The sequence below is a fragment of the Panthera uncia genome, chromosome C2, assembly GCF_023721935.1.
Source record: "Panthera uncia isolate 11264 chromosome C2, Puncia_PCG_1.0, whole genome shotgun sequence".
In the NCBI taxonomy this organism is placed as follows: domain Eukaryota; kingdom Metazoa; phylum Chordata; class Mammalia; order Carnivora; family Felidae; genus Panthera; species Panthera uncia.
This window is the reverse complement of record NC_064810.1, coordinates 136,991,681-137,019,080: the sequence shown is the minus strand read 5'-3', so window position 1 is coordinate 137,019,080 and position 27,400 is coordinate 136,991,681. Positions and strand designations below refer to the sequence as shown.

The 27,400-nt window shown below is 36.8% G+C and overlaps 1 protein-coding gene across 3 annotated transcripts in view; it reads right to left on the bottom strand.

The window, feature by feature from the left end:
• Window positions 1-27,400, bottom strand: part of LOC125922024 (ubiquitin-conjugating enzyme E2 E2) — a 368,037-nt gene that overhangs the window by 43,040 nt on the left and 297,597 nt on the right. For 2 of the 3 annotated variants that reach the window (XM_049629865.1, XM_049629866.1), the window contains exons 5-6: window positions 6,086-6,233; window positions 3,091-3,187 (exon numbers count right to left, since the gene is read on the bottom strand). In XM_049629865.1, coding sequence (XP_049485822.1) covers window positions 3,091-3,187; window positions 6,086-6,233 — 245 coding nt within the window. The remainder of the gene's footprint in view (window positions 1-3,090; window positions 3,188-6,085; window positions 6,234-27,400) is intronic. The other variant, XM_049629868.1, reaches the window with a different exon arrangement.

The following is a 27,400-nucleotide window of genomic DNA, read 5'->3' as shown; positions in this document are numbered from 1 at the left end:
GGTAAGGAAACACATTTATAAATATACAGGTAAACAGAATTGATACTTTTTTTTTAAAACCCAAATTTATGATAGTACAGAATCACTTCTGTGAAATTTTTTTTGGAAATGTTTATTTATTTTGGAGAGTGAGTGAGCATGAGTGGGGGAGGGGCAGAGAGACAGGGAGACACAGACTCCAAAGCAGGCTCCAGGCTCTGAGCTGTCTGCAAAGAGCTCGACGTGGAGCTTTAACTTACGAACCATGAGATCGTGACCTGAGCCAAAGCTGGACACAACTGACTGAGCCACCCAGGTACCCAAAAACTTCTTTAATGCACAAAACAGAAATGTTCTTCTCCGTTTAATGATGTGTATTCCTGATTTTATTCATCCTTGCAATGAATCCTTGGTTCTTCTAGGACCTCCACACCATGGAAGGCCTATTTCCAAACAGATCCGAGGGAGTCTATGGGAACCTGTAGTGCATGAGGGGTCAGTGTCCCAGGATTCTGTAGATAATACGGAGTTGGAACCCAAAGTCCTTTATACATTTCTTGGACTTTATGTACTCTCCCGGTTTTTAAAATACCGGGTAGATTGACTATCTACATAGAACTATAGCTTTCCTTTACATAAGGTGTCAGAGAAGTTACAGGACTATGGATTACAGCCTATCTATATCCATATTTGGAAGTACCAATTACAAGGACTTTTGGAATTTACCATGTGACATTCTAGAGGAGAGCCAATTCTTCACAAAGAAAACAGCTTCAAGTTAGCTGTATGTCGTACCATATATTTCTACTTTATAAATTTTCTCACTTTAAAAAAAAGTCATAGGCATTAGGAGAAACCTTAGGTCTATGTATCCATATTTAATACCTCCTACAGAAAAAAAATTTTTTTTTGCATTCCTGCTAAGATAGCTTGCCTTGAAAACAGGTAGGCTTATCATTTTTACAGCTTTATCTTAATTTCAGTTAAAGAAATTGTTCTTTGCCAGTTCTCAAGTGTAGCAGAGTAGAATGTGTAGAAGCCAAGTTCATGTTGCTATAGCAGGCAGTAGAATCCTCTTAAAAGTCTGTTTATATACCTTTCATCAGTGTAATAGCTCACAAACTTAGTGTAAATAATCTACACAAATATGCCTGTGTTGAAATAATTAATTCTACTTTATGGTCCCCACCCTCTAGTAGTCATTACCAATTATAACATTTTAATGGTTAGTAACACAATTTGTTATCCAGTCATAACCAGGTCAAAGACAAGCGATTAATAACAATCAAAGTTAAGGTATATGAGACAATGTATGGATAAGGATTGTATTTATCAGTTGTTTGAAAACTGGGCTGTAAGTGATCTGAAACAAAGGGCTATGAAGTTGGAGAATAAGGAAGGAGCCATTCTCCGACCTTTTATAGAACACTATAAAAGAGCCACTGGGAGCAAATTCCTCTTTCCATTTGCTCAGTCCATTTGCGAAGAATAAAGCTCTTGCCAATGACGCTGCAGCTGTGCTCACCCTCGACTTAATCACTGTGTAAGGCTGAGGGTTAATTAGCGCCATTCTTAGTTCTATTTGTTGTTTTAATAAAAGATACGCATAAATCTAAGACGGGGAGTAACTGATACTTGATTTTTATTTGGAAGGTGCTGGGGGGAGGGGGAAGAGCTCATCCATCTTGGGCACTGATGTTTGTGGGTGTGCTCAGAGCATTTTCATTTGACCTGGCCTATACGGTTCTGCCTGTTTGAAGAGTGGCAGACAAAGACTTTATGGTTGTGTGAATGCAGGACCCTGATGGCCCAGGCTGAACCATGAGGCAGTCTTTAGTTGGAAGGCAAATGATAGGGAATGGAATACAGAGGGTGAGGGTCAGGGCCCAAACGATTCTCCCACAGAGCAAAAGGGCCAAATCACACGCCTTTTACAGACTACACTGCTGCTCATCTTCGGCAGTTACGAGGAAATCCTTATCATGGAAAACTTCAGACATATTCAAAGGTAGACAAACGAGTATAATGAAGCCTCCCCCCCCCCCCACCCCAGTGTGCTCATCACTCATCATTCAACGATTACAATGGTCGATCTCGTATCCTCCACATCCTTATCTACTTCCAATCTAATCTTTCTGGATTATTTTGAAGCAAATTCTAGATATCAAAGGACTTTATTGCAAGTAGTTCCCTATCTCTAAAAGGTAAGGATATGTAAAAACTTCATGACAGTTCTGTTTTACTATGCCTAAAAATTTCTGGCAGTAATTCCTTAATATCAAAAGCTCATTTTCAAATTTCCAATTATCCCATAAAAGCCATACATTTGGGGGATAATTTTTAAATGATACAGTATCAGAATTACATTCCGAATAAAACAAGCTTATAACACTTTAGATAGCAACAGCAATAGAGCAAGAAAGTCGAACTGAGGTTAAAAAAAATAATGCCAGATAACATCCAGATTGATATACTTTTCAGGAAAAAAAAAGAGGAAAAAAAGATTAGAAATACTTCTGAAAGTTACTCCGTAAATAAAGCATCTGATACAGGAAAACCGTTGACCTCCTTGTTTTATTTCATAATTGTCAGTGTTCTCAGGATAGTTCATTTTTTATGAGGGAAAACACCCATTATTTTTAGGTCTGAAGACCATAAGATAAGCATATTTGAAACAATAACCAGACTTCATATAAAGAATATGATAAACATCTAAGAGTTTAAAAAAACAACCACAAATAGCACAAACTTCAAAAGATACAATCAAACAGAACAGAGCTTAAATTTTGTATATGCTTGAGAAGAGAGTATTGACAGATAAGAGCATTCCATGAAAGATGGAAATCTGATTAGTACTCTAAATGACAGCAATTCCTGGATTAAATCATGTTCACCAAGGAGGACTAAACTCCGGGAGCTTGGAAGGCCAGTGTGGGCCTTTGGAGCTTATCAACTTCTACTCCTTTCTGCTGCCATTCTGTTCCTCAGCAGTGTGACACAGACAGACTCTGGCAGCCAGGGAGAGTCTGACAAATAAGAGTGCTCTGGCAGGATCAATGAACACCACTGTGAAGTGTGAACAGCCCTATCAAGGCCAGCAGTTAGACCTACCTAGACCGTTGCATTGGGAACAGAATGATTATCACCGGTGCACCCGTCAACTGGCTGGTGACTGTTGGACATTTTGCCACCCGCGAGATAATCCTTCCTAGGAAATAATGCAATAGGGACTACTAATTGAAGGTTAGGCTTTTTCCAGAGTTTAAACCCAAGAGTGTCAGTGCTGAGGTGGTGGTGTTTAGAGATTATTCAATACTCTCTTCTCTCAGTTAAACTCAACCGAGTAGGTATTTGTCAGCCACTGAATGTATGCCCATTTGGAGTCCTAAGTACCCTGGGAAATGACATGAACAACAGCCCATGATTGTTTACAGAGGGCTTGCATGTGTACCTCACAGGAATCCCGTGATTTAGGTAGGGCTGATGGTTATCTCTGTTTTGTAAATGAAACGGAGTCTGAGGAAAGTGAAGCGCCCAGAGCAAGTCACACAACTAATTAACAGTGGAGCTGGTATTAAAATCTGTATCTGTGGACTATAAATACCATGCTGTAAGGATGTACAGCCCCACCCTCGAACTTTTAAAATTTATTTCTGAATAGACCAAAAATTCTTTAAGTAAGAGACAAGTGTAAATTATGAGAAGAGTATGAAAAAGATTAAAAGAGTAAGTTTATGTGGAGAGAAGAGTGAGAAAAGCACTTTGAAAATTGGTGCAAAACCTTATGCAAAACCTACTTCAGAGCTGACAGCATTTCTGGTGTTAAACTAGCTCTACAGATTTAGTATAGGAAAATCGTATTTATTTGTATTCTATCAAACTTATATTTGTGGTAATTTGAAGATAGGTTAGGTTGAAGTTTAACTTAAATCTGGGGGAAAAAAAATCTACACATTGGAAGTGTACCAGAAAAGGGTGTGAAGTAAACCCATTAAACAAAAGAAAGGCCATTTTGACTTAAAAACTCTTTTTAAGACTCTAGAAGTGTGAACACACGTATCGATGATGTGCCAATTAGGAAATTTTTGTATTATGTCTTAAAGTACAAACATTTAGTTTGTTGCCACGTATTTTACAAACAATAGTCTATTCTTAGATAAGATGAGCTGTATCTAGTTGATCAAACTTGAGGCTTAATCTTTAGGCTTATTCTTTACTTTTTCTTTATCCCTTACACTTATCCTACTACCAATATTATTGTTTTCAAAATCTATTTTATTTATGTGATTTTGCTTTAGCCAGGGGTGATTTTACTTTTATTGTTTTGTAGCATATATCTGTAACTTTCTGAGACACAGCAAAAGAAAACTCTAGTGAAGAGAAATATTTTTGATTGCTGAGAAAAGGCTTTGGTGGGATGAATGTATTCCTCTAAGCAGCAATTACCTGTACAGAGAAGAGCTTCCCACATACAAGCTGATTCAGGGGGATAGGACCATTTCAACTGGCTGGGAGACGGAACAGGCCTGGCTACGGCTGAGTAAGGAACGCCTCTCAGCACGGAGCTTTCTCTCTAAGTGTGCAGTTACATCTTACCCATGTGGAAGAAGGAAGGACTTCTTACTCGTCTAGTGTTCAGAAGTGCCTCACGCATAGTATGGCCTCAAAAGTTTCTTCTCTCCCCCTAGTTTTACTGAGATATAACTGACACCTAACACTAGCAGTTTAAGGTGTATAGCATGATGGTCTCATGTCAAAAGTTTCTTGTATGGGTGACTTACTTCTCAAGATAAGTGTTTTTTTCTTAAAAAACCACTCCCTCTAAATTTCAGCAAAGCCCAGAAGTCCTCTGTTGGGAGAGGGGAGACAGATATAGTTCCATGTTCCAACATTTCCAGGAGGACCACTGGGCTTAAGCCTCTATCACACAAAAAATGTCTTCTTATGACATTACCTCCAAATGAAGTTACACACAGTCATACAGACAAATGGGATTGAAATAGTAATAAGGAGAAAAAACACACTATTTGTCATTCAGTTTTAAATTAGTGCAGCATTAATGAACTTCGCTATCTGGGGTAAAAGTATGAAATAATTTAAAAGTATTTTATAATGATCTTGCATAATTATATTTTATGTTTCTTTTGGTGGAAGTATTTTTATATGTCCTTATTTTTAAAAGTTTTAAAAATTGAACAGATTGTAAATTCTTCATGTTTTATAAACCAGACAGGAGCTTAAGAGAGACCCTGATTCCCCTTTGTCATTTCTCTCTTGTCTAAAACTTCAATTATCTAGTGAATAAAGTTTATTCCTGAATGTGGAAGATAGAATCTTATAAAATATTAACACTACTAATTAAATACTCAAAGAAGAATTTCTCATTAAAAACATAAATGAAAACTCTGTAGCTACTTTAGATTTTTGTAGTTTCCAAAATAAACCCAGATACGTAAAAATTTGGCAGTTGGGTTTGTCTGTTAGTTAAAAGGAGTTGGTCAAACACATAATCATACATCTGCGACGACACAGAAAGTAAAAACTTTCAGCATTAAGCACACCAGCAAGCCATAAAGGCTTCGTCATAAACTCTCTTTAGTTTTCCTGGGAAGTTGTATTTCCTAGTTGAAGACCATTCAGCTTTTTTGTTCTATTAGCTTGAAAGGACGCATGGTTATTAAAATGCCAACAAGGTCATGTCTGCGTGGTGCTGCTTGGTTGTTATCAGATTTTAATAGCCCACATTTCTCAAATTAACATCTTCTGGTAGGCATCTAATTAAAGATTAAGCTATTCAATTTGAATTTTTATTATTATTTGCCAGCAGAATGTAATGCATTCTGTAAAAGCACTTCCCTATCCAAAATGATTTTTCATTAATTTTTATCACATTGTGCTTTTTCCTTCTCGGCAAATAATAGGTCTCAAAAAGACTAATGAGAAGACCCAATTTAAAAAGAAAGCAGTTAGATATTATGGAAATTTAAAATCAATAGTAATAACAGTAGTTACAGTGGTGGTGGTGGTAGTAAAGTAAACAATTTCCTAAGGTCTGACATTGAAGTCTTTAATAGACTTGAATTCAATATTGGATTAAGTCTCTTACCAGGGTTGCAATCGGTAAGAAGTGAGCAGATGGAGAGGAGAACTTTAGAAATGGTTAGCGCTGGACTCCAGTTGTCCTTTAGGATGTCCAGACAGATGACGCCCTGGCTGTTAATATTACAGTGATAGATTCTTGTCCGGAAAGTAACCTAGAAGAAAATGTAATGTTATTATAAATAGACATACTTTTTATTAGACAAAATAATCCAAGGGTCACTGGTAGAACCATATACTTAATTATTCCTTAGGCACCTGAGAAGCATCAAGAAACAAAATCATTATTTTAGAACTTGTTATTCTGGGCACAGAGAACTAAATAACCCCCAACAGCAAAATCATATCCTTTTGCTTTTGATGAAGAGTCCTATCGATTAGCTAGTGTTCTGGGGACTGAATTTGCTCTTGGTACAAGTGTAGGAATGTTCGTAAGAGAAAAACTAGCTGTGGCTTCTAAAAACATTTCAAAGGGGTGCCTGGGTGGCTCAGTCAATTGAGCATAGGACTCTTGATTTCGGCTCAGGTCATGATCCCAGGGTCATGGGATCGAGCCTCACGTCGGGCTCTGTGCTGAGTGTGGAGTCTGCTTCAGATTCTCTCTCTCCCTCTGTCCCTCTCCCCCACTCATGCATGCCTGCTCTCTCTCTCTAAAATAAAAGTAACATTTCAAAGAAAAAATAAATTTCAAACATAAAAATTTCAAAAGAAACTTGTTGGAGTCCTGTTGTTTTAAGGATTTTGTGTATTTTGAAGTTCAAAATAGCATGGGAACACTATAAAAAGGACATAAATATTCTTTTCTGTCATGGTTTAAAAACACAAATTAGGCATGCATGTAAATAATATACCTAGTTTATAAAAAACTGTATTGGTTACAATTTATGAAACTTCTTCTCCTTAAATTCTATATTTTAATGTAATATTAGTGTAGTCTCTCTTCCCTATAATAGTTCTATCACCACTGCACGTCATTTAGGTATAATTTTGAAACATGTTTATAACATTTTTCAAGAACTTAATTAAAAAGCTAAGTCTAAATCAGTTTTGTAACTCTGGTAAAACTCTGTTTTCTAAGAGTCTTATGTAAGCAACAATAAGATCTTAATGTTATTCATTAATATCATGTTTATAAACGTTCTCAGATTTATAAGTTGAAATATAAAAAAAAAAACCCTTAGTGTTTTAAAGACCAATCTTTTGGTCCCCTAAATTAAAAATGGCTCTGAACCAAAAACTACGTGGCAGAATTTTGTATGTGTTGCTACCTCCCAGGGTATCCAGCATCTGCTCAAACATCACCTTTACTTAATTCATATAATATCAAGACTCAGAAAGGACAGATCCAGTCTTCTGTAATTATTAGACAACACAGTGCCATTTTCAGGCTAGATCAGTATTCCTAATAAGAACTGTCCTAGTAACAGGCTGGACCTTATAGATAACCTTGACATCCCTTCCACACAAACACATTCCAAACACCTACCAGTGCTGAAGAAAATGTAAGTAACATTTAAAAAAATACACAGCTGAATTTTCACAGAAATCCCCAGAGGCCAGAACTGAAAACCAAAAATTACAGTAAGCACATGAGCTGACAGTGTCGTTGCCAGGGGCAGGACTTGGGTAAGAGGGAGGGGGTGAAGGACAGTACCCAGTCTAGATTAAAATGGAGGCTTGGGTTTTGATGCCCTCATGGAAAAAGGTGAAACCTAAGGTCTGCATGTGGCAAGAGGTTGGGATTGAGAGCCCTTACATAGATTAGAACATGTGAGCAGCTAGTCTTTTAGTGAGTGGATGGACTTGAAAAGATAATGCCTTCTGGGAGACACAGCAAAGACACTTGCTGGAGAAAGCCTGGGCTCTGGTGGGGAGAAAAATGTATCCCCTGAGAATTCTAAATCCTCAGCACATAAACTATGCAAACACCAACCGAAAGAGAGCCTAAATGGCTATGTTACTATCAGATCAAATATATGTTTAAGGTAAAATGCAGAAAGATAATCAATGCATTAGGATAAAATGAACAATTCATCAGAAAAACGTAACAATTCTGGATCTGCTGTACCTAACAAGACACCCAAAAATATAAGAAGTGAAACTCAGCAGAACTGTAAGGAGAAAAATGAGACATCTACAATCAGAGGGACATTTCGCTGCAGGAACTGAGGTCACGCAGATGAAAGAAAATGTAGTAAGGATGCTGAAAATATGAAAACCAATTTAACAAAATCAAGGGATTGAAGATAAAATTCCACACTCAACAAAGAATATATATTCTTTTCCAAGCATATAAGAAACATTTATAAATACTGATCACATGCTAAGCCACAAAGGAAGCTTAACATATCTCAAAGAATTATTAAGACCATAAAGATCCCCTATCAAATGTTTGGGAAACTGAAAAGCACATTTTTCAAATAATTCTTGGATCAAAAAAAAAAAAGTTACATTTATAACTAAATGACAATGAAATGTTGGACTGTCAATACAAACTTTGTGATTTGGCTAAAACAGTTCTCAAAGGGAAATCTATAGTTTCAAATACATAAATTAGAAAGGAAGAAAGACATTTAGTAAGTGTTTAAGGAAGGAAAAAGAACAGAATTAATCCCATAAAAGTAGAAAGAAATAAAGACATGAGCAGAATTGAATGAAATAGAGAATACCTGGTAATAATAAAATTCTGCAGAGGCTTATCCCTTTAAGTGCTAGATGAAAATACGAATATTTTTATGATCCAATGTAAATGATGAGTGGCTTTTATATACAATGTTTTAAAAACCTATCAGATACTGACTGGCTATTCCGAGCCAGTTAATCCTCAAAATAACACAAAGAGGTAAGTAGTATTATTGTAGCCACTTTTAAAATAAAGAAACTGTAATTCTGTGAGGTGAGGGATGTTAACTAAATTTATTGTGGTAATCATTTTGCAGTACATACATATATCAAATCATTATGCTGTGCACCTAAAATAAATACAGTGCTAAATTTAATTATATCTCAATAAAAATGGAGGAAAAACATAAACAGAAGGGTTAAAGGACTGGCATGCAGTCGCACAGTTGTAAGTGGGGTAGCCAGAATTTAAACACAGCTTTGTTGACCTAAAAGCTCACGCTCTCCTAGTCAGCCTCATTGCCTCTGTTGTTTTTTTTTTTTAACTTTTAATTTTGAGATTATTATAGATTCACACTAGGTTGTAAGAAACAATACTGACTGGGGCCCTTGGGTGGCTCAGTCAGTTAAGCGTCCAACTTCAGCTTACATCATGATCTCATGGTCGTGAGTTTGAGGCTCTGTGTGGATAGGGCAGAGCCTGGAGCCTGCTTCGGATTCTGTCTCTCTCTCTCTCTCTCTCTCTCTCTCTGCCCCTCCCCTGCTCATGCTCTGACTCTCTCTCTCTCAAAAAGTAAATAAACATTAAAAAAAACCACACACAAAACAATACCAATGGATCACACTATATTCCTCATCCACTTTTCCCCAATGGTAACATCCTGCATAACTGTAATATCACATCACAGGAAACTCACACTGATACAGTCCATTGACCTTTTCCAGTCCATTGACCTTTTCCATTTATCATCAGTTTTATACGCACTCATGTACACGTGTTTTTATGCAATTTTATCACACGTAGATCTGTATGACCGCCATCACAGCCAAGATACAGAACAGTTCCTTCACAAACACTCTTTGTGCTACCATTTAAAGGTCACTTTCCAAACCCTTTCCTTCCTTAATTCTTGACAGCCACTACTCTGTTCCTCATCTCTGTGATTTTGTCATTCAAGAATGTCATATAAGTGGTATCATATAGGATGGAACTTTTTGAAATTGGCTCTTGTTACTCGCACATTTCCCATGAGATCCATCTAAGTTGTTGCATGTATCAATAGTTTGTTCCTTCTTATTGCGCGGTAGCATTCCATGGTATGGATGTACCAGTTTGTTGAGCCATTTATCTACTGAAGGACAAATGGATTGTTTCCAGTTTTCAGCTATCACAAGTAAAGCTGTCATGAACATGTGTGTGTGTATTTGTGTGAATGTAAGTTTTCATTTCTCTGAGATAAGATGCCCAAGAGTGTGATTGTTGGGTTATATGATAAGCTCATATTTAGTTTTATAAGAAACTGCCATACTTTTTTCCAGGGCAGCTGAACCATCTTACGTTCTTACCAGCAGTGTGATCCAGTTTCACTTAGCATCCTGGCCAGCATTTAGTGTACGATGCTTTATTTCAGTCATTCTGATTAGGTGAAGTGGTACCATTGTGGTTTTAATTTGCATTTCCCTAATTGCTAATGATGTTGAGCACTTTTTCACGTGTTTTTTTTTTTTTTTTTTGCTATCTGGCTACCCTCTTTTTTGAGAGAGGATCTTCAGGTTTTTTGCCTGTTTTCTAATTAGGTTGTTTTTACTGTTGACTCTGTTTTAAGTGGAGATATTAAAAGTGAAGTATGGGGGCGCCTGGGTGGCTCAGTCGGTTAAGCGGCCGACTTCGGCTCAGGTCACGATCTCGCACTCTGTGAGTTCGAGCCCCTCGTCGGGCTCTGTGCTGACAGCTCAGAGCCTGGAGCCTGTTTCAGATTCTGTGTCTCCCTCTCTCTCTGACCCTCCCCCGTTCATGCTCTGTCTCTCCCTGTCTCAAAAATAAATAAACGTTAAAAAAAAATAAAAAAAAAATAAAATAAAAGTGAAGTATGGTTGGAAGAAAAATAAAGCATGAGTTTGCAAAGAATCTTGCAGATTTTTTGGACAGAGAAGGCTTTACATTTCAATATTTTGTAATACTGATTAAAGGATCTACTTTAGTGACGTTTGTTAGCTTTTGTCCCAACAGATATTCATAAAGAAACCACACTGAATCAAACAGGTAGGCTGATCGTTCCTACATGTGCTAATGCTGCAGGCTCCCACAGAGAGCACCTTAAAATATTTTTTGTGTGTGTATAGTTGACGATGTCACATTTCTTTCAGGTGTGCAACACAGTGATTCAACACATCTATACATTATGCTCTGCTCACCTCAAGTGTAGCTACCACACAGTGCTGTTACAACTGTCACCATACAACGCTATTTCAGTATCATTGATGACATTCCCTACGCTGTGCCTTCTATTCTGGTGACGTATTCACTCCACAGGTGGAAGCCTGGATCTCCCACTCCCCTTCACCCATTTTGCCTGTCCCCCAACCCCTTTCCTCTGTTAACCATCAATCAGTCTATTCTCTGTATTTATAGGTCTGATTCTGCCTTTTGTTTATTCATTTATTTTTTTAGATTGTGCATGTAAGTAAAATCATATGATATTTGTCTTTCTCGGTCTGACTTCCTTCACTAAGCATAATAGCCTCCAGGTCCATCCATGTTGCTGCAAATGCAAGATTGTATCCTTTTTTTATGGTTAATATTCTATTGTGTGTATCTATGTGTGTGTGTGCGCGCGCGCGTGTGTATGTATATATCATCGCATCTCCTTTATCCATTCATCTATTAATGGACACTTGGGTTGCATATATTTTTTCAAATTAGTGCTTTCATTTTCTTTGGGTTAATACCCAGTAGTTGTTATTATTAAATCATAAGTATTTCTATTTTTAATTTTTGGAGGAACTTCCATACTGTTTTCCACAGTGGCTGATGATTAGTGATGCTGAGCATCTTGCCACCTGTATGCTTCTTTAGGAAAAGTGTCTACTCAGGTCCTCTGCCCATATTTTAATCAGACTGTGTTTTCTGGTTTGTTTTGGTGTTGAGTTATATACATTCTTTATACATTTTGGATATTAACCCTTTATGAGATATATCATTTGCAAATATCTTCTCCCATTCAGTAGGCTGCCTTTTTGTTGGTTGATGGTTTCCTTTGTTGTGCAAAAGCTTTTTATTTTGGTGTAGTCCCAACAGTTTATTTTCCCTTGCCTTAGGAGACGTATCTAGAAAAATGTTGCTGCAGCCAATGTCAATGGAATTACCGCTGTGTTCTCTTCTAGGAGTTTTATGGTTTGGGGTCTCACATTTGGGTCTTTATCTACGAGTTTTACAGTTTCAGGTCTCGCATTTGTGTTTTTATTCTATTTTGAGTTTATTTTTCACAAATACCACTATTTGAATTGGATAAAAAAACTGATGATCCCAGAGTTTTAAGAAGTGTTACATATTTACCTACTGTAAAGTAAACAATAACTTCTTCAGGGTTCCCTTATCACACTCCTACTTCTGCTACCACACTTGCCACAGGACCTCCTGGACCTCCTCATCAAACCGGGAATTACCCATGAAAGTCTCTTCTTTCAACTGACGTCCAGTGCAGTGCTTGGCACATAGAAAGAGTCCATTGTTTGCTGAACAAATGCTAACAAATCACTGGCTAGTGCTCAAAGAGACAAGTATCTTTCTGAGGGGTTGTAACATCTTATTGTTCTTTAGATACAAGAAGATTTTAGAACCATAACTTACAGTAGACTGAAAACTGGAAAACTGTGGAGAATAACCTGAGAAAGCAGGATATATTTTTAATATTTTTGTACCCAAATGTTACTTTACTAAATTGTCCTATAGATTAAAATATTAGTTCAGAAAAGATTTCATATAGGTTAAACCAATAATAAAAAATAATAAATATTTAGTAAGTACTCAATACGTGCCAGGTACTCCAACATAAACATTTTTATTATTGTTACTGCCTATTTAAATAATAAAGAAAATTTAAAAATATGTGGCCTGGTCAGATCAGCAAAAGAGTTCCATAATCAAGGCAAAACCTTGCTAATGACAGTTCTTGAAACAGTCAGCATTGTCTTCCAGACCCTATCAACAAAACCAGGGGAAATGAGAGACAAGAACACATGCAAACTGATAAAGAATTGTCTGCAGTCCTTTTAGACATTAGTGATGCAGAAATCAAAAATGATATTTTGAATATTGACAAATATCAAGGGATGTGCACATGTTAGACGATTTTTAGAGGCTAAGAAAGCACTCATCTCCCACCCTCATCCTACAGAAGGCTGCTCGTAACTGACTCAATTTTATAGAAAGCCCATCATGTTATCTTGTTCAGGGGGCTGGACAACAGTACATCCTTCACTTCACCCTTCTGACAAAAAAACAAATGATAAAAAAATGACCATAAAGGAATTTCCAGCTCTACTGCAGGGCTTAATTCTCAATGAGTTCTGTGTATCACATAACCTACACCTGCATTTGCATTTATTGCTGTTTTGGAAGCATAGTTCAATACTGATGTTTATAATGATAGCTATCATTCATCAAGGAGAGGTAAAATTATATTGAGAATACTGTCTTCAAAGGCTGGGAAGACAGTATATTTTAGAACATTTTCCATATATTAAGGAAAATTTTAAAACGATTTGGTTATAGTGATACCGAAAACTTATTTGTCCAGAATGTCTAATTCCAAGATGACTCTGGACAAGAGCGTTTTAATTTTTTTTAAGTTTATTTACTTATTTTGAGAGAGAGAGAGAGCGTGGGAGGAGCAGAGAGAGAAGGAAAGAGAGAATCCCAAGCAGTTTCCGCATTGTCAGCACAGAGCCTGATGCAGAGCTTGAACCCATGAACCGTGACATCATGACCGAAACCAAGAGTTGGACGCTCAACCCACTGAGCCACCCAGGTGCTTCAAGAAGTGTTTTAATTTATGCGTGATATCTAAATGCACACAGAGGCAGGTAGGTGTGTATGTGTGTGGTGGACAGGATACTGGCCTATTCCTCTAAAGATGTCCACATCTCAATCCCTGGAACCTGTGAATATGTTCTTATATGGTAAAAGGGACTTTGCAGGTGTGATTAAGTTAAGGCTCTTGAGATGGGGTGATTATATGGGTGGGCTGGATATAATCACAGGGGCTTTACAAGAGGGAAGCAGGAAGATCAGTAGGGGATGTCAAGGAGTCAGAGTGATGGGGCCATGATCCAAGGAACATAGTCGGCTTCAAGAAGACAGAAAAGGCAATGAAATAAATTTCCCCTTAAAGCCTCAAAAAGGAACGCAACCCTGCTGACACCTTGGTTTTAGTTTGCTGACATCCAGAACTGAAGGACAGGAAATTCACATTGTTTTAAGCCACCAAATTTGCGTTAACCTGTTATAACAGCAACAGGAAACAATACAACATGTAAGTATATTTCTCAGTTGCATTATTACTTTATCTTAAAAGGTAAATGTAGCTGTGCTATTTCTATACTTCACAGGATCACTCCTTAAAAAGTAATTTTCGAAAGAATTAACACAATTTTTTATGTTGACTACAGCATAAAACAATGCTACTAAGTAGTGAATGATCTATGGGAAGTTACTTTGCTACTCTGAGCCCCTATATCCTGACAAAATGAGACTTAAATTAGATTATTTCTAAAGCCCACTCTAGTTCCAAGATCCAAGAGTTATATTATGAAATGAATATGTGGTTTTGGGAGCTAGCTGGACTTGAGCTGGAATTCTGACTTCAGATGAATCAAATTAGCCTGTTTGAGATTCAGTTTCCTCATCTTAAAATGGGAAGAATACTAGCTATACCCACTGTGGCTGTGAAGACTGAAGCACCCGAGAAGTTCTAACACCACACTTGGCACTCAGCACGGATTCAAGCAGTGCCAGTCTCCTTTCCCCTCTTCATGTCTCCCGGTTTTACAGGGCAATTTCAGAATGCATGTGTTCACATAATAATTGCCCTATCGCCGGAGTTTTAGATGTGTTTTCTTTATACCACTCCCTTGCTCTAGAGTATGGACAACATTTCACACAGAGACAAAAAGTATTTTTGTAAAGGGAGAGAAATCATGTAGGGCATGAGTATAGACAAAGAAGAAAATATTTTAATAAATTATTTCTGCCAAATTGATTCAAGACATAATTCAGGAAAATGTTTTAAAGTAAAGAAATACCTCCAGGCTGGAAAGCTGATAATGATATTAAAAATGATCATTTAAAATAATATTTCAGTAATAACCTCTATTTTTCGCATAGCTTACATTTTTCAAAAAACTTCTCACCAGGAGATACATGACACGGTGATTTTACTGAGGAAGTATGAGATCAGTGAGAAATACATTCCTCTTAAAAATACTTTTCCATGGAGACCCAGAGAGGAAGTATTTGGAGCTCCTGTGCCATAAATCAGTGAATCATGTAACAAAAGTCCAAAAATAGCAGGGTTAACATCATTCAAATGGATCTTGGCTCTAAGTTCACTATGAAACTAGTTTATATGAATAGGTTGTTAATACACATTTTAAAAATGTCAGTGCTACCATACTTTTTGAAATTTCAAGTGCTCTTAAAATGGACTTAAGAGCACTGCACCAACAAGTAACACATCCTAAGGCAAAATAAAAACTGGAAAAACTCATTATAAGTGAGGAGAATCACAAATCTTAAAGAAACTCTAAGAAATACACATTAGTAGAACACAACAAAACCCCTTCCCAAATTAAAAAACAACAACCCTGGAAATATGTTTCTCCTATCCTAAGTGACAGTAAAGGAATTAAAATTAAACGTTACTTAGAAACCATCAAGTGGAAAGATGACGCTCACCCTGCTGTGAATGAGGCTGGGTAGCATGCTACATTTGACTGCAGGCTAGAGTTTTTTTTTTTTTTTTTTTTTTTTTTTTTAAGATTTCAAATACTATTTAAATGATGAAGAATGAAAGATATTTACAGTAGAGGTATTTAAATTTTAAGTCTTTCTCAGTTCCTTGTAAGTACAAATGTAGAAAAGCGCACAACTAGAAAATGTCCCCTCTCGTGAGAAGTAAATCTCTTAGAAGACGGGAGCATCACACTCAATCCCCAGGGCCCTTTCTGACCGTGCAGCACCTGATTACACCCAAGCCCTGCAAAGGGAAGATACTTGGTATGACTTGATTAGGAACCAATAATTAGATTCCTTCTTATCTAACTTATAAAAATTCAATTTATATAGAATGTTTCAGGAATGTATCTATATTGAATGAGGTTCAATTTAGTTTTTTTCAAATTTGTGTGCTCTTTATTAGTGACTTGTTCTCTCATTATATTTTCTATTCTTTTTCTCTTTAGATGACTATCTCATCTCTTTTTTGACTTGTTCTACTGCCTCCAGTTTTAGAAATGGTACTTCAGCTGATTCTCCTTTAGGGTAGCATTGTATCATAGAGTGGATTTTAATCTGAGTATGAGCTCATCCTCAGTGCACATTATTTTCCTGTAGAAGTTCTGTGGGCCTTGGACTGTAGAATGTTCTGCATTTGCTTCTTCATGGGCCTCAAGGACAACACTAGTTTGAGAACAGATTGTATCATATATGCCAAAATATAAGGCCCTACAGACTCATCCCTTAGGAAGAGCTGATTTATACTTAAATCTTTATAAAAATCTCTTATAGATGATGTCTCGATTACTTTATTTTGAACAAAATACTATTAAAGACACAGTAGTTTGAAACCAGATCAACCAATGCTTGTTTGGCATGCATATACAGGTTTTCCTCCCCAGTTAAAAAAGAAAGAAAACAAAATAAATTTAACAAAGCTTCGAGGAATGGCACATTCCTAGGAGTACAATTTTACCATCTGAAGGCTTGTATTTTAACAGTCTCTCAAAGGCTATTTATTTATTTAATTTTTAAATTTATTTTTGAGAGAGGGAGACAGAGCGAGTCAGGGAAGGGCAGAGAGAGAGGGAGAGAGAGAGAATCCCAAGCAGGTTCCACACTGTCAACACAGAGCCCGATGTGGGGCTCGAACTCACAAACTGTGAGGATCATGACCTGAGCTGAAACCAAAAGTCAGACGCTTAACCAACTGAGCCACACAGGTGCCCCTTAAAGGCTATTTAAAAAAGCAACATGGTACTTTAAAACAATTAAGTTTTTTTTTCTTAAAGCTGGCTGAATGACTTTTCTACAAATGGGTTTTCAGGGCTTGGACAATTTCTCCAGTAACATAATCACATATGGATTAAAATACTGCTGAATCCCCAACAATTGAGGAAGAAATGATCTGGTATCTAAACTTAACCATGTACACAAAATATCACTTAAGCAATTCCTCTTATCTTCATTCATTGAGCATACACACAATAGGGGATCAATCAATGCCTGAGGGTCCATCAAAACCAAAACCCAAAGCTCTCTGAGTTTAATATTTCCACCAGACGCATCACCCTCCAACCCCCACCCCCCAATCAGATACTAGAACAGCTGCTCTTGAACAGTGAACTTAAAACTATTATGTGGGGCTATGTTGATCCAACAACACTTACTTATTAATTAGTATTGCATAGAGAAAACATAATTTAACAGATGTCCAATGAATCCACATTTCTAAGACAAGATGATTCATTTCTGCTTTATAACTGCAAAAGTATCTCATACATAACGACAATTAATTACGAAGCACAACAGCTGAGATACTTAATGGATTAATGGATAATAAATGGCCAACCATATGACACTTTCTATTAAATTAGAGGCAGTGACATAAACATAAACATAAGGAGAATGCCCTCCTTTTTATTTTGTTTACATTTTTTATAGGTCTCACACTACCCAAAGCGATTATATAAAATGTAGCATATTTACAGGTTTCCTAAATGTAAAATGGAAATAATATACAGGCTTCCTTTATCCTTTGGGAAAGAAGTAATACATTTTATGTTTGTAGACATACGAAGTGGCAGTTATTTATTTAAGAGATTAATAATTCAATATACATACCACACAATACAAAGTATTCATCATAACTAGCTGGAAATGACAATTTGATTTTTCATACAGGCAACAGTGTTGAAGTAAACTATATTTTAACACACAGTAAAATGAAACAATGACTAATTCTGTTAATGATACAGTAAATTAACAGCAATTATAGAGTTGGCTTAATGCCCACTCTCTCAGTGAGTGCTATATTACACACAAAAGAGACATTCTTTGAATGTGGGAGTGTTCACAAATACCACAAAAGTTTCTAAACTTTGCATGTATACCAGAGAGGGAAAGGTACTGGTTTCTCTATGTTTATACCATGAAATAAGAAAATACAGCATGTATAACACAGAAGTGTAACCAAAAAAATAATAAAAATTAAGAACGGTGGACGATTATGCAATGTTTACGTGCTGAGCACTGCTCTCAGTGATCTGCTTACTACATAACTTAATCTTCACAATCACCCCGTGAGGTAGATATGGTTATTATTCTCATTTATGGATAAAGAAACCGACACACAAGTTCAGAGGAATTCAAATGTGCATAGTTGAAGCAATTTCAATAGCAAATAGAGAAGTTATATAGGGGTGCCTGGGTGGTTCAGTCAGTTAAGCCTTCGACTCTCTGTTTCAGCTCATATCATGATCTCACAGTTCGTGAGATCAAGCCCTGTGTGGGGCTCTTCGTTGACAGTGCAAAGCTACTTGGGATTCTCTCTACGTCTCTTTGTCCCTCCTCCAGCTCGTGCACACACACACACACTCTCTCCCTCTCAAAATAAATACATAAAAAACGTTATGAGGAAGGAAACAAAAACAAACCAACACACACAGGGAAACAACCCACAGCCCCACAGAATTTTTTGAAAACTACAGGAAAGCAAACAGGAAGAGAATAAAGAAATTTATATGATTTCTAGGTCTCAACAGTTGGAGGTAACAGAAAAGGTAATGATATAGGGATTTAGTAGCTTTTTCAAATCAAGTCTGGTAAAATGAGAATTCATATAAAGTTTAGCAAAGAGAAAAAATGTTTAATGATATTCACTATTATTATTATCGTTCTTATGCCAAATGACCTGTCATTGCTAAGATTACTGAAGGCAAGAAAAATCAAGTCAGTTTTAAAAAAAAATAAACAAGTAATATTTTAATATGACTTGAAAATCGTCACTTAAGATTTATCTAATCTCTGAATAATTAAAAAAATCTCAGCATGTAGAATATCCTAGTGAAGAATCTTTTTAAACAAATATTTTGAGAGAGAGAGAGAGAAAGAGAGAGCACGCAAGCAGGGGAGGGGCAGAGAGAGAAGGATCTGAAGCAGGCTCTGTGCTGACAGCAGCAAGTCCTATGAAGGGCTGAAACTCACAAACTATGAGATCATGACCTGAGCCAAAGTCGGACACTCAACCTACTGAGCCACCCAGGTGCTGCTATCCTAGTAAAGAATCTTTAAACATCTGTGGAGAAGAGATATGATGAACTAATCTGATACTCATGATACTGTATACTATTGACAGCTAACCAGGTAGTTTACTTAAAAAGTAAAATAAGGCTGAGGTCAGACTGAGAGAATGAAGGAGTGGGTGTTGAATGCTAAAGAAGCTGGTCTGTTATTCTGTAGTTTTTGATGATGAGAGTGCAGTGATGAAAGGGGTATTTAGCAATTTATAACAGGGTTGTTATATAGCATTCCTTCTTAAACTAAACCCTCAAGCATGGAATGAATCCTTTATGGTTGATGACACTACTTATTCCTAAGTTCACAAAATGGCTTTTCTATGATCCATACAGTGGAAGCTTTTTTTGTACATGTAAGAGCTGACCAAACCAAGAGATAAATGAATAGAGGTGAAACAAACAAAAATAGAAAGAGGGGGGAAGTGGAGAAAAGATGGGCAATTCAAACCACAATATGAAGCAGGTGTGTAGGAAAGGAGGGACCAAATGCTGCAGGCAAAGAATAACCAGAAACGGCTAACTGTGGCCCTCACCCCCCGGAAAAGGTAAATTGTAAATATATAATAGAATAGTCCAAGGTAACCACTCTTACCTCGAGTGATTCTTTGGATTGAGGTATCCTTATACGGAAGGATATTTATTTCCCTCCTCATCACAAAAAAGAGGTACATAGACTTTTACCTCATGCCAAGAACTACTGCTAATGTATCTCTTTTTGTTGTCCAGTAAAGTATTCAAGAATTACTAGTTAGTTTTGCTGAAGGAGTATTTGCTATTAAAAGGGATTTTTAAAATTTTATTTTTATCTCATGATAACATGGGTTTGTTTTCCTTTTAAAATTTCCTTTTTCTATTATCCCAGGGAATTTCTTTCCTTCTTTTCCTCTCCCATTCTTCACTTGTCTACATCTAATCTCTGCTACCATTCTGTGATTTTGAACATTATTTCTTTAGTCTCTATTTCCACCTTCTAGGTTATCTTGCTTCATTCACATCTCAGAGCTTCTGAAGCCTATTGTTCTGGGCTTACCTTTTTCCTTCCAGTATTCTGGACTGGACTGGACTACTACCCTAAAAATACTCAGAGGCTAGTTTTCCCTAAGGCTTTATGAAAATGCATCTGATAGAAACAAGGAGAAAGAAATGTCAAATAGGTATGATTCAAAATTGTGTGGAAAAAATACACTCCCATTCCCAATGATCTATTCCTGCTGCATGAATCTCTTAACCCTAAAAAAAAAAAAAACAAAAAACATCTGAAGTAGTATCGTAAAAACTCTGAGCTGCTTTTTGCTTTTCCCTATAATCTGTAACATTCAATTTTGTGCGGTAGAAAATTGATTGCTGTGGTATAACAACAAATACTACCTTTTAAAAGCAAACAATGGCACCATACATGACTCTGTTTAAATAAATAGTGCCAACTTCATTTTACAAAACTGATAGCTGTACATATAGCTAAATAAAGATTTTAGAAATGAATTTTTGTTGACAAGCTGGCAATGAATATTTATTTATAAAGGGAACAAATTTATACAGAGTTCTTAAGAACAAGGATTTTATCTGATACTGATTTTTATCCGCTATAGGGGAGAGTAGGATGTCAACGTATTTGTTCAGTAAACAGATGAACTGGAAAAATATAGAATATTTACATTTGAAAAGAGGCCATATGTACCATAATTAAAAATGACAACCGGGGTGCCTGGGTGGCTCAGTCGGTTAAGTGTCCGACTTTGGCTCAGGTCGTGACCTCACAGTTCATGAGCTGGAGCCCCCACATTGGGCTCTGTACCGACAGTTTGGAGCCTGGAGCCTGCTTCAGATTCTGTGTCTCCCACTCTCTCTCTGTCCCTCCTGTGCTCACACTCTGTCTCTCTCTCTCTCTCTTAAAAATAAATAAACATTAAAAACATTTTAAAAAGGGGCGCCTGGGTGGCTCAGTCGGTTAATCGAAGCGTCCGACTTCGGCTCAGGTCATGATCTTGCGGTCCGTGGGTTCGAGCCCTGCCTCGGGCTCTGTGCTGACAGCTCAGAGCCTGGAGTCTGTTTCAGATTCTGTGTCTCCCTCTTTCTCTGACCCTCCCCTGTTCATGCTCTCTGTCTCAAAAATAAATAAACGTTAAAAAAAAAATTAAAAAAGAAAAAAAATGACAACCAACTGAAAACTTCTGATGTTCTAACAGGTTTACAGTGACATTGTGGGGGGGGGGCGGTAGGGGAGAATAACTGAACTATGTATAAAGTTTATAAAGGGATATGTGTTTTTTTGTTATTCAAATTTTGCTGTGGGGCAACTTCCAAAGTCTTGTAATTAATATTTTTGTCAGTAGAGATTATGAATCTCAAATATTGATTGCAGAGTTGGGATTAAGAATATTTCATAGATCCTTCAAAGTAGAAAACAGAGGGGTGTCTGGGTGGCTCAGTTGGTTGAGCGTCCAACTTTGACTCAGGTCATGATCTCATGGTTCATGATTCGAGCCCCACGTCGGGCCTTGTGCTGACAGCTCGGAGCCTGGAGCCTGCTTCAGATTCTGTGTCTCCCTCTCTCTCTGCCCCTCCCCTGCTCACGCTCTGCCTCTCTCTCAAAAGTAAATAAACATTAAAAAAATAAATAAAAATAAATTAAAAAAACCCCAACAAAGTAGAAAACAGAACTGATAGACATTCCAGAAGTAAGACATATGGTACTACATTGTACACTTCAAATAAACAGAATGAAGAATTTAAAAATCGGAGATATCTGGGTAAAAATGACTAACAAACTGCCTTTTTTCCCCTCATAAGAATATTCACCTATTTTTATCCTGACAATATTAGAATAATACACTTTTCTTCAAAGGTCTAACCTAGTCAGTTTTTCATTACTTTTGTCCTTTTTTTGGTCAGAATTATTTCGTGACATACAAAGGAAAAAGACATCAACCTCTTGTTTGAGGTAGGAACTAATGTAAGTGGTTATGCTGACCATTGCATTGACCAGGTCTAAGGTGTTCAAAGACATATGTATTCAGAGGCCCCAAAACTCTTAACATATAGATGGTTTGACCTTGGATGTCATAAAACTATAAAAATTAGTAACATTTCATTTCTCAGGTATGTACTTAAAATCTGTATCACTACTTTATGGTCACATTATGGAATATTTTTGGTCTGGTTAGGAGTAACTGTATTCTTCACAGAGCATAAAAATTCATGAAAGATGTTAAGAATAGAAGATATATGAATAAACTGAACATTTTATCCAAATTTCTAATTATTAGTACATTTTCACAATCAAAGGAATTTTTTTTCTAAATGTTTATTTTTGAGAGAAAGACAGCAAGTGGGGGAGGTGCAGAGAGGGGGACAGAGGACCCGAAATAGGCTCTATGTCTCACAAACTGTGAGATCTTGACATGATCTGAAGTCGGACACTCAACTGACTGAGCCACCCAGGCCCCACCCACCTACCCCTGTGAAAAATTTTTAATTCTTCAGTTTGATATTATAGTGGAGGAATAGCATTTTATTGAACACTGTTGATTGTTAAAAATACACATTTGCTGGGGCGCCTGGGTGGCTTGGTCGGTTAAGCATCCGACTTCGGCTCAGGTCATGATCTCACGGTCTGTGAGTTCGAGCCCCACGTCGGGCTCTGTGCTGACAGCTCAGAGCCTGGAGCCTGTTTCAGATTCTGTGTCTCCCTCTCTCTCTGCCCCTCCCCTGTTCATGCTCTGTCTCTCTCTGTCTCAAAAATAAATAAACGTTAAAAAAAAAATAAAAAACAATACACATTTGCTTACTTTATACCTAGCTTAGTGGAGGAACAAATATACTATTGCTTACAGATACTGCTGATATAACAGACTGTTGCTATAGTTATTAAGCTTTTCTTCCCTCTAATAGTAACTGAGGAAGATTGAAATGGAGCTCCCCTTCAACAATTTGCCTCACGGATTTGGTCCATGGTGATAATGCACTTTGACTTAACTAATCTCACAAACGAAGTCTTATGTACTGTTTTAAGAAGATGTTTTGGAATATTTTTAAGAGCAGACTTAATGCTTTTGCCCTGATTTATATTCATTTATATATATGCACACATATACACACAATATTTATCACACATATAAATATTAAAATATATATTATATTCTAAAATGTAAGAATATAATATATATAAGAATATAGTATATATAATATTCATAAATAAATGATGTACTCTAACACTTTTGCCTGCACTTGTTGCTTCACACAGTCGCTTGAGGAAGAAAAGTTGCTCTTAAATCTTGGGTCTCGAGATGTGGTGGTGTAGCAATGTGTTGGCACTGACAGGATACAAAGGTCTCTGAACGCCCACCTACATTTCAGGTTTCAAAGCACGCATGCCAACATCAGCATCTTTTTTGGGGAGTAGAATGATACAAAGAAGTATACTTTTGAGAAAAATTAATCTGGTTACTTCTTTTTAACTTAACATTCTTATCTCTCATTAATAAGAATATCTTACAATCACAAACGTGTCTTTCTATATGTGCGAGTCTGTGTGTATGTATACGCACGTGTGTTTTACAGTGAGTATAAGGTGTTGGCCAGACAATTCCCAGCCAGAGATGGTGTTCATTTCTGATGAAGAGGGAAAGCTTGCACTTTCCATACTTCAAAACACTGGTATTCTATACCTTGATAAACCTACATTGTCTTTTCTCCTTATCGACACTTATCATCTATTATGGACTAAACAGTATTTCCTTTAGGAAAATTTCCCCTGCTATTCCCAGTTTGTCTGATAATAGTATTCCAAAATGTTGGGTATGCATGTGTGTATGCCTTTGTGAGGAAATACTTCCTAGCTCATTTAGTTTTATTCTTTTCAAATTTTTATAAAAAAACTCAGACCGACAAGGAATATATTCACTAACTGTTAATGCTGAGGTTTTTCCTATTATAAAAGTTTCAAATGAGACCCAAGTATCCTGTTCTAGATGTTATGTTTCTCTAAATTCAGGTTCCATATATGTAATAGATTACTATGCTTAGGACATGCTTGGTAGAACGAGCTTGCTTTTTCCACACTTCAAGTTCTGCCATCCTACATCTTGATAACTTGATATTTTCTTTTACTTATGGAAATGTTATCCATCTTTCATGGATAGTTTTTTTTTATGAAGCATTTCCTTGCCATTTCCAATCATAGTACTCACTCCTTTTTCTAAATCTCTTACGTTTAAGCCTACCCTTGTGTGTACATATATTTCTTTCTTCCTACCTAGACTGAAGGGTGTCTGAGGGTGAGGCATGTGGGAGATCCTTTGCAATAGCCATGATATCCAGTACTGCCACACATCTAAATGGGGTGTGGCTATATATTTATTGACTGGATAAATAAACAGTAATTCTCTATAAAAAGCCTCCAACTATCAAATGCCTCTTTCTCCTCAACCCCCAAACAGGAGCAGGAGTAAGTGGGGAAGAAGAGAAGTTTTCTCTGAATGTATTTACTGATTTTGTACTTGATTTGTATTTAAATTTTAATTTTATTTGGATATTTTAGGATATTTAATCTCAGGAGTATGCCTGACATGACTAGATGGTGGTTTTTTTTTTTTTAATAGTGATTAGAGTCAACTATTTTGGATAGTTACCAGTCCTCCTTGCAGGTCCGCCAAACTTGCTCAAATATAACTCAACTCACCTGAGTGAGCATTTATACAAGTAAATACAACCTAGTAGGTGAGAATCTTTTTCTGAGAAGATGCATCAGTGAATATGCCATGAATTTTATTTCTTTCTTCTTTGTCCTTACCATCAAAAATTTCAAAATAATCAAATCTAAAATAATAAACCAAGAAGGTATTTATTGATGCCTAAAGTCTAAACAGTCTACATTAGGTTCTAGGGAAGATACAAAAGTATAAATACTGGTATGAGGAACATTCTGAGGAATGTTTGCTGCAAATTATATAAAAAAAAGGTTTGATTTAGAACAAAGAACACAAAGGATAAATTTTTATTTATTCAACAAATATTCATGGACTCTGTACTACCTTCAAAGCACTGGGTGGAATTGAGAAGCATAAGGCTAATGGGTGGGAGAGGAAGCCCAGATGCAGAAGTCAGGTCCTGACCCTCACATGCCTGACCATCTACCAGAGAGAGAAAAAGATCATAGAGAGAACTATGAAGAAATAAACGTCCTATGAGAGGACACAGGGCTCTAGGGTTCAGATAGAACAGACGATGTCTGGCTGGGAAAAATCCCAGGAAGTATCAGAGAAGAGGTAGGAACAAACTGAATTCTGAAGGATTGGGGTAACAAGGGTTTGATGATTATCTTTTTTTCCCTTTTATTTTCCTGAATTGCTCACCAAGAAGAAGAGAGTGAACTTCAAACATGTCTACATCAAAAATTCTTGCTATGTCATGACATACTCATCTGCAGTTACTGACTTCATATACTCTCAGCTTCATAGCAATGATTGTGCCAAAAGCTTAGATCTTCAGAAAAAATACACAGGGATATTAATGCATCCTGCAAGAAATGTAAAGAACTGACATGAGAGAAATGTATGAGTAGAACCTACCTCCTCGATTTCTCTTATCTCTTCATTCTCCTTGTCACTACTTTAGTTCAGGCATTCATCATTACTGGATGAAATTATTACAACAGTCTCTTTCACGACACTATTTCTCTTTGATCTCTTCTTTCCACCACCACGTACCATATTGCTTCAAGGGTGATCTGTCCAGCACACAAATATGTTCACCTGTTTATTGCTTGCAGGATAAATCCTTTAAGGTGGCACATCTGCCTATCCTGGTCCTCCATGGACCACACTGCCCTGAAAAGGTCACACATGTGCAGTCTTCCGTGTATGCTATTCGTTTTGTCAGAAATACAGCTTCTTTTCACTGGGGGGGAACTCTACCATCCGTCAAGAGCTCTTTCTCCAATGTTCCCACTGGATTGTTACCTTTGGTGCCGTTACTGGTATGTCTGTCCCCACTACTGGTCTGTAAGTTTCATAAGGGCTAAGGCTGGGTCTCTTTTATTCCAGGGAAGGTACTATCTCCTAGCTTTAACGTTTAATTATCATAAAATCCTACCATTAAAATCAATTCACGGATTTAGACATATCTAGCAAAAGAACATCACAAACAAAACAAAACAAAACAAAACAAAACAAAACAAAACAAAACAACAAAAGAAAACAAAAGCAACTAAAGAAAATAAGGCTTATCCAAGCAATTATGTAGCAAATGAAGAAAGGGAATCACTCCTTGGAGTAGATAAAAGTGAACTGTAACAAATAGTAGAGTGAAGGCACAGTTTTCAATTCTATTAAATTTTATTTTTTTTGTTAACAAGGAGAATGATGTAGTTTTAAACAAATCTCTAGAAAGGATTATTAAACAGAAGATTTGTTAGTATTGAGAAAATGATGTGATGATCAATGGGATTAAGCATGGATATACCAAAAACAAACTGTGCCATGGGTCACTCTATTTCCTTCTCAACGTGGCTATTATAATTACAAATTAAGGGAATAAAGCAGACATATTTGAACTCCTGCATGGTTTATGATGAGGTCTTTTGAAAGTTGTTAAAAAAACTTATTAAGTCAAGGCATAAATTGAGGGTCATACGCAGATTCTCTTTGAATGCCAAGCGCTGTGCCAACCAGTTATATCTCTGAGGTGACCGCATCATTCTTTGTTCATACCCATTAACAGCTTCTTCCTATTCTGGTCAGGAATATATACAATCAAAACTCTCCGAAGTCTTCTTCCTTTATTATTGTCAATGGTACTGGCTCAGTGCCAAAATAAACACAGTAGCCTGGCAGTTATAAATTTGACTTCTATTTATGTAGGGAAGTATAATTTATGACCAATGAGACTGTCAACAGTAGAGTCCAAAGGCAAACTGTGCTAAAAAGCCTCACTTTGACTTTATCCTTGTGGGTGAGAGGGAGAATTCCAGGCTGGATGATAACTTAGTTTTTGGTAGATGTGCAATAAGCTTGGTAAGTAAATTTTAGCAGATTTTGCTGAGTGACCAAATACATCAAGTAGGCACAAAAAAGCTCTTTAGTAGGGTAATGTGTGATTAGCCTATCTTTTTCAACATTTTATCAATGAC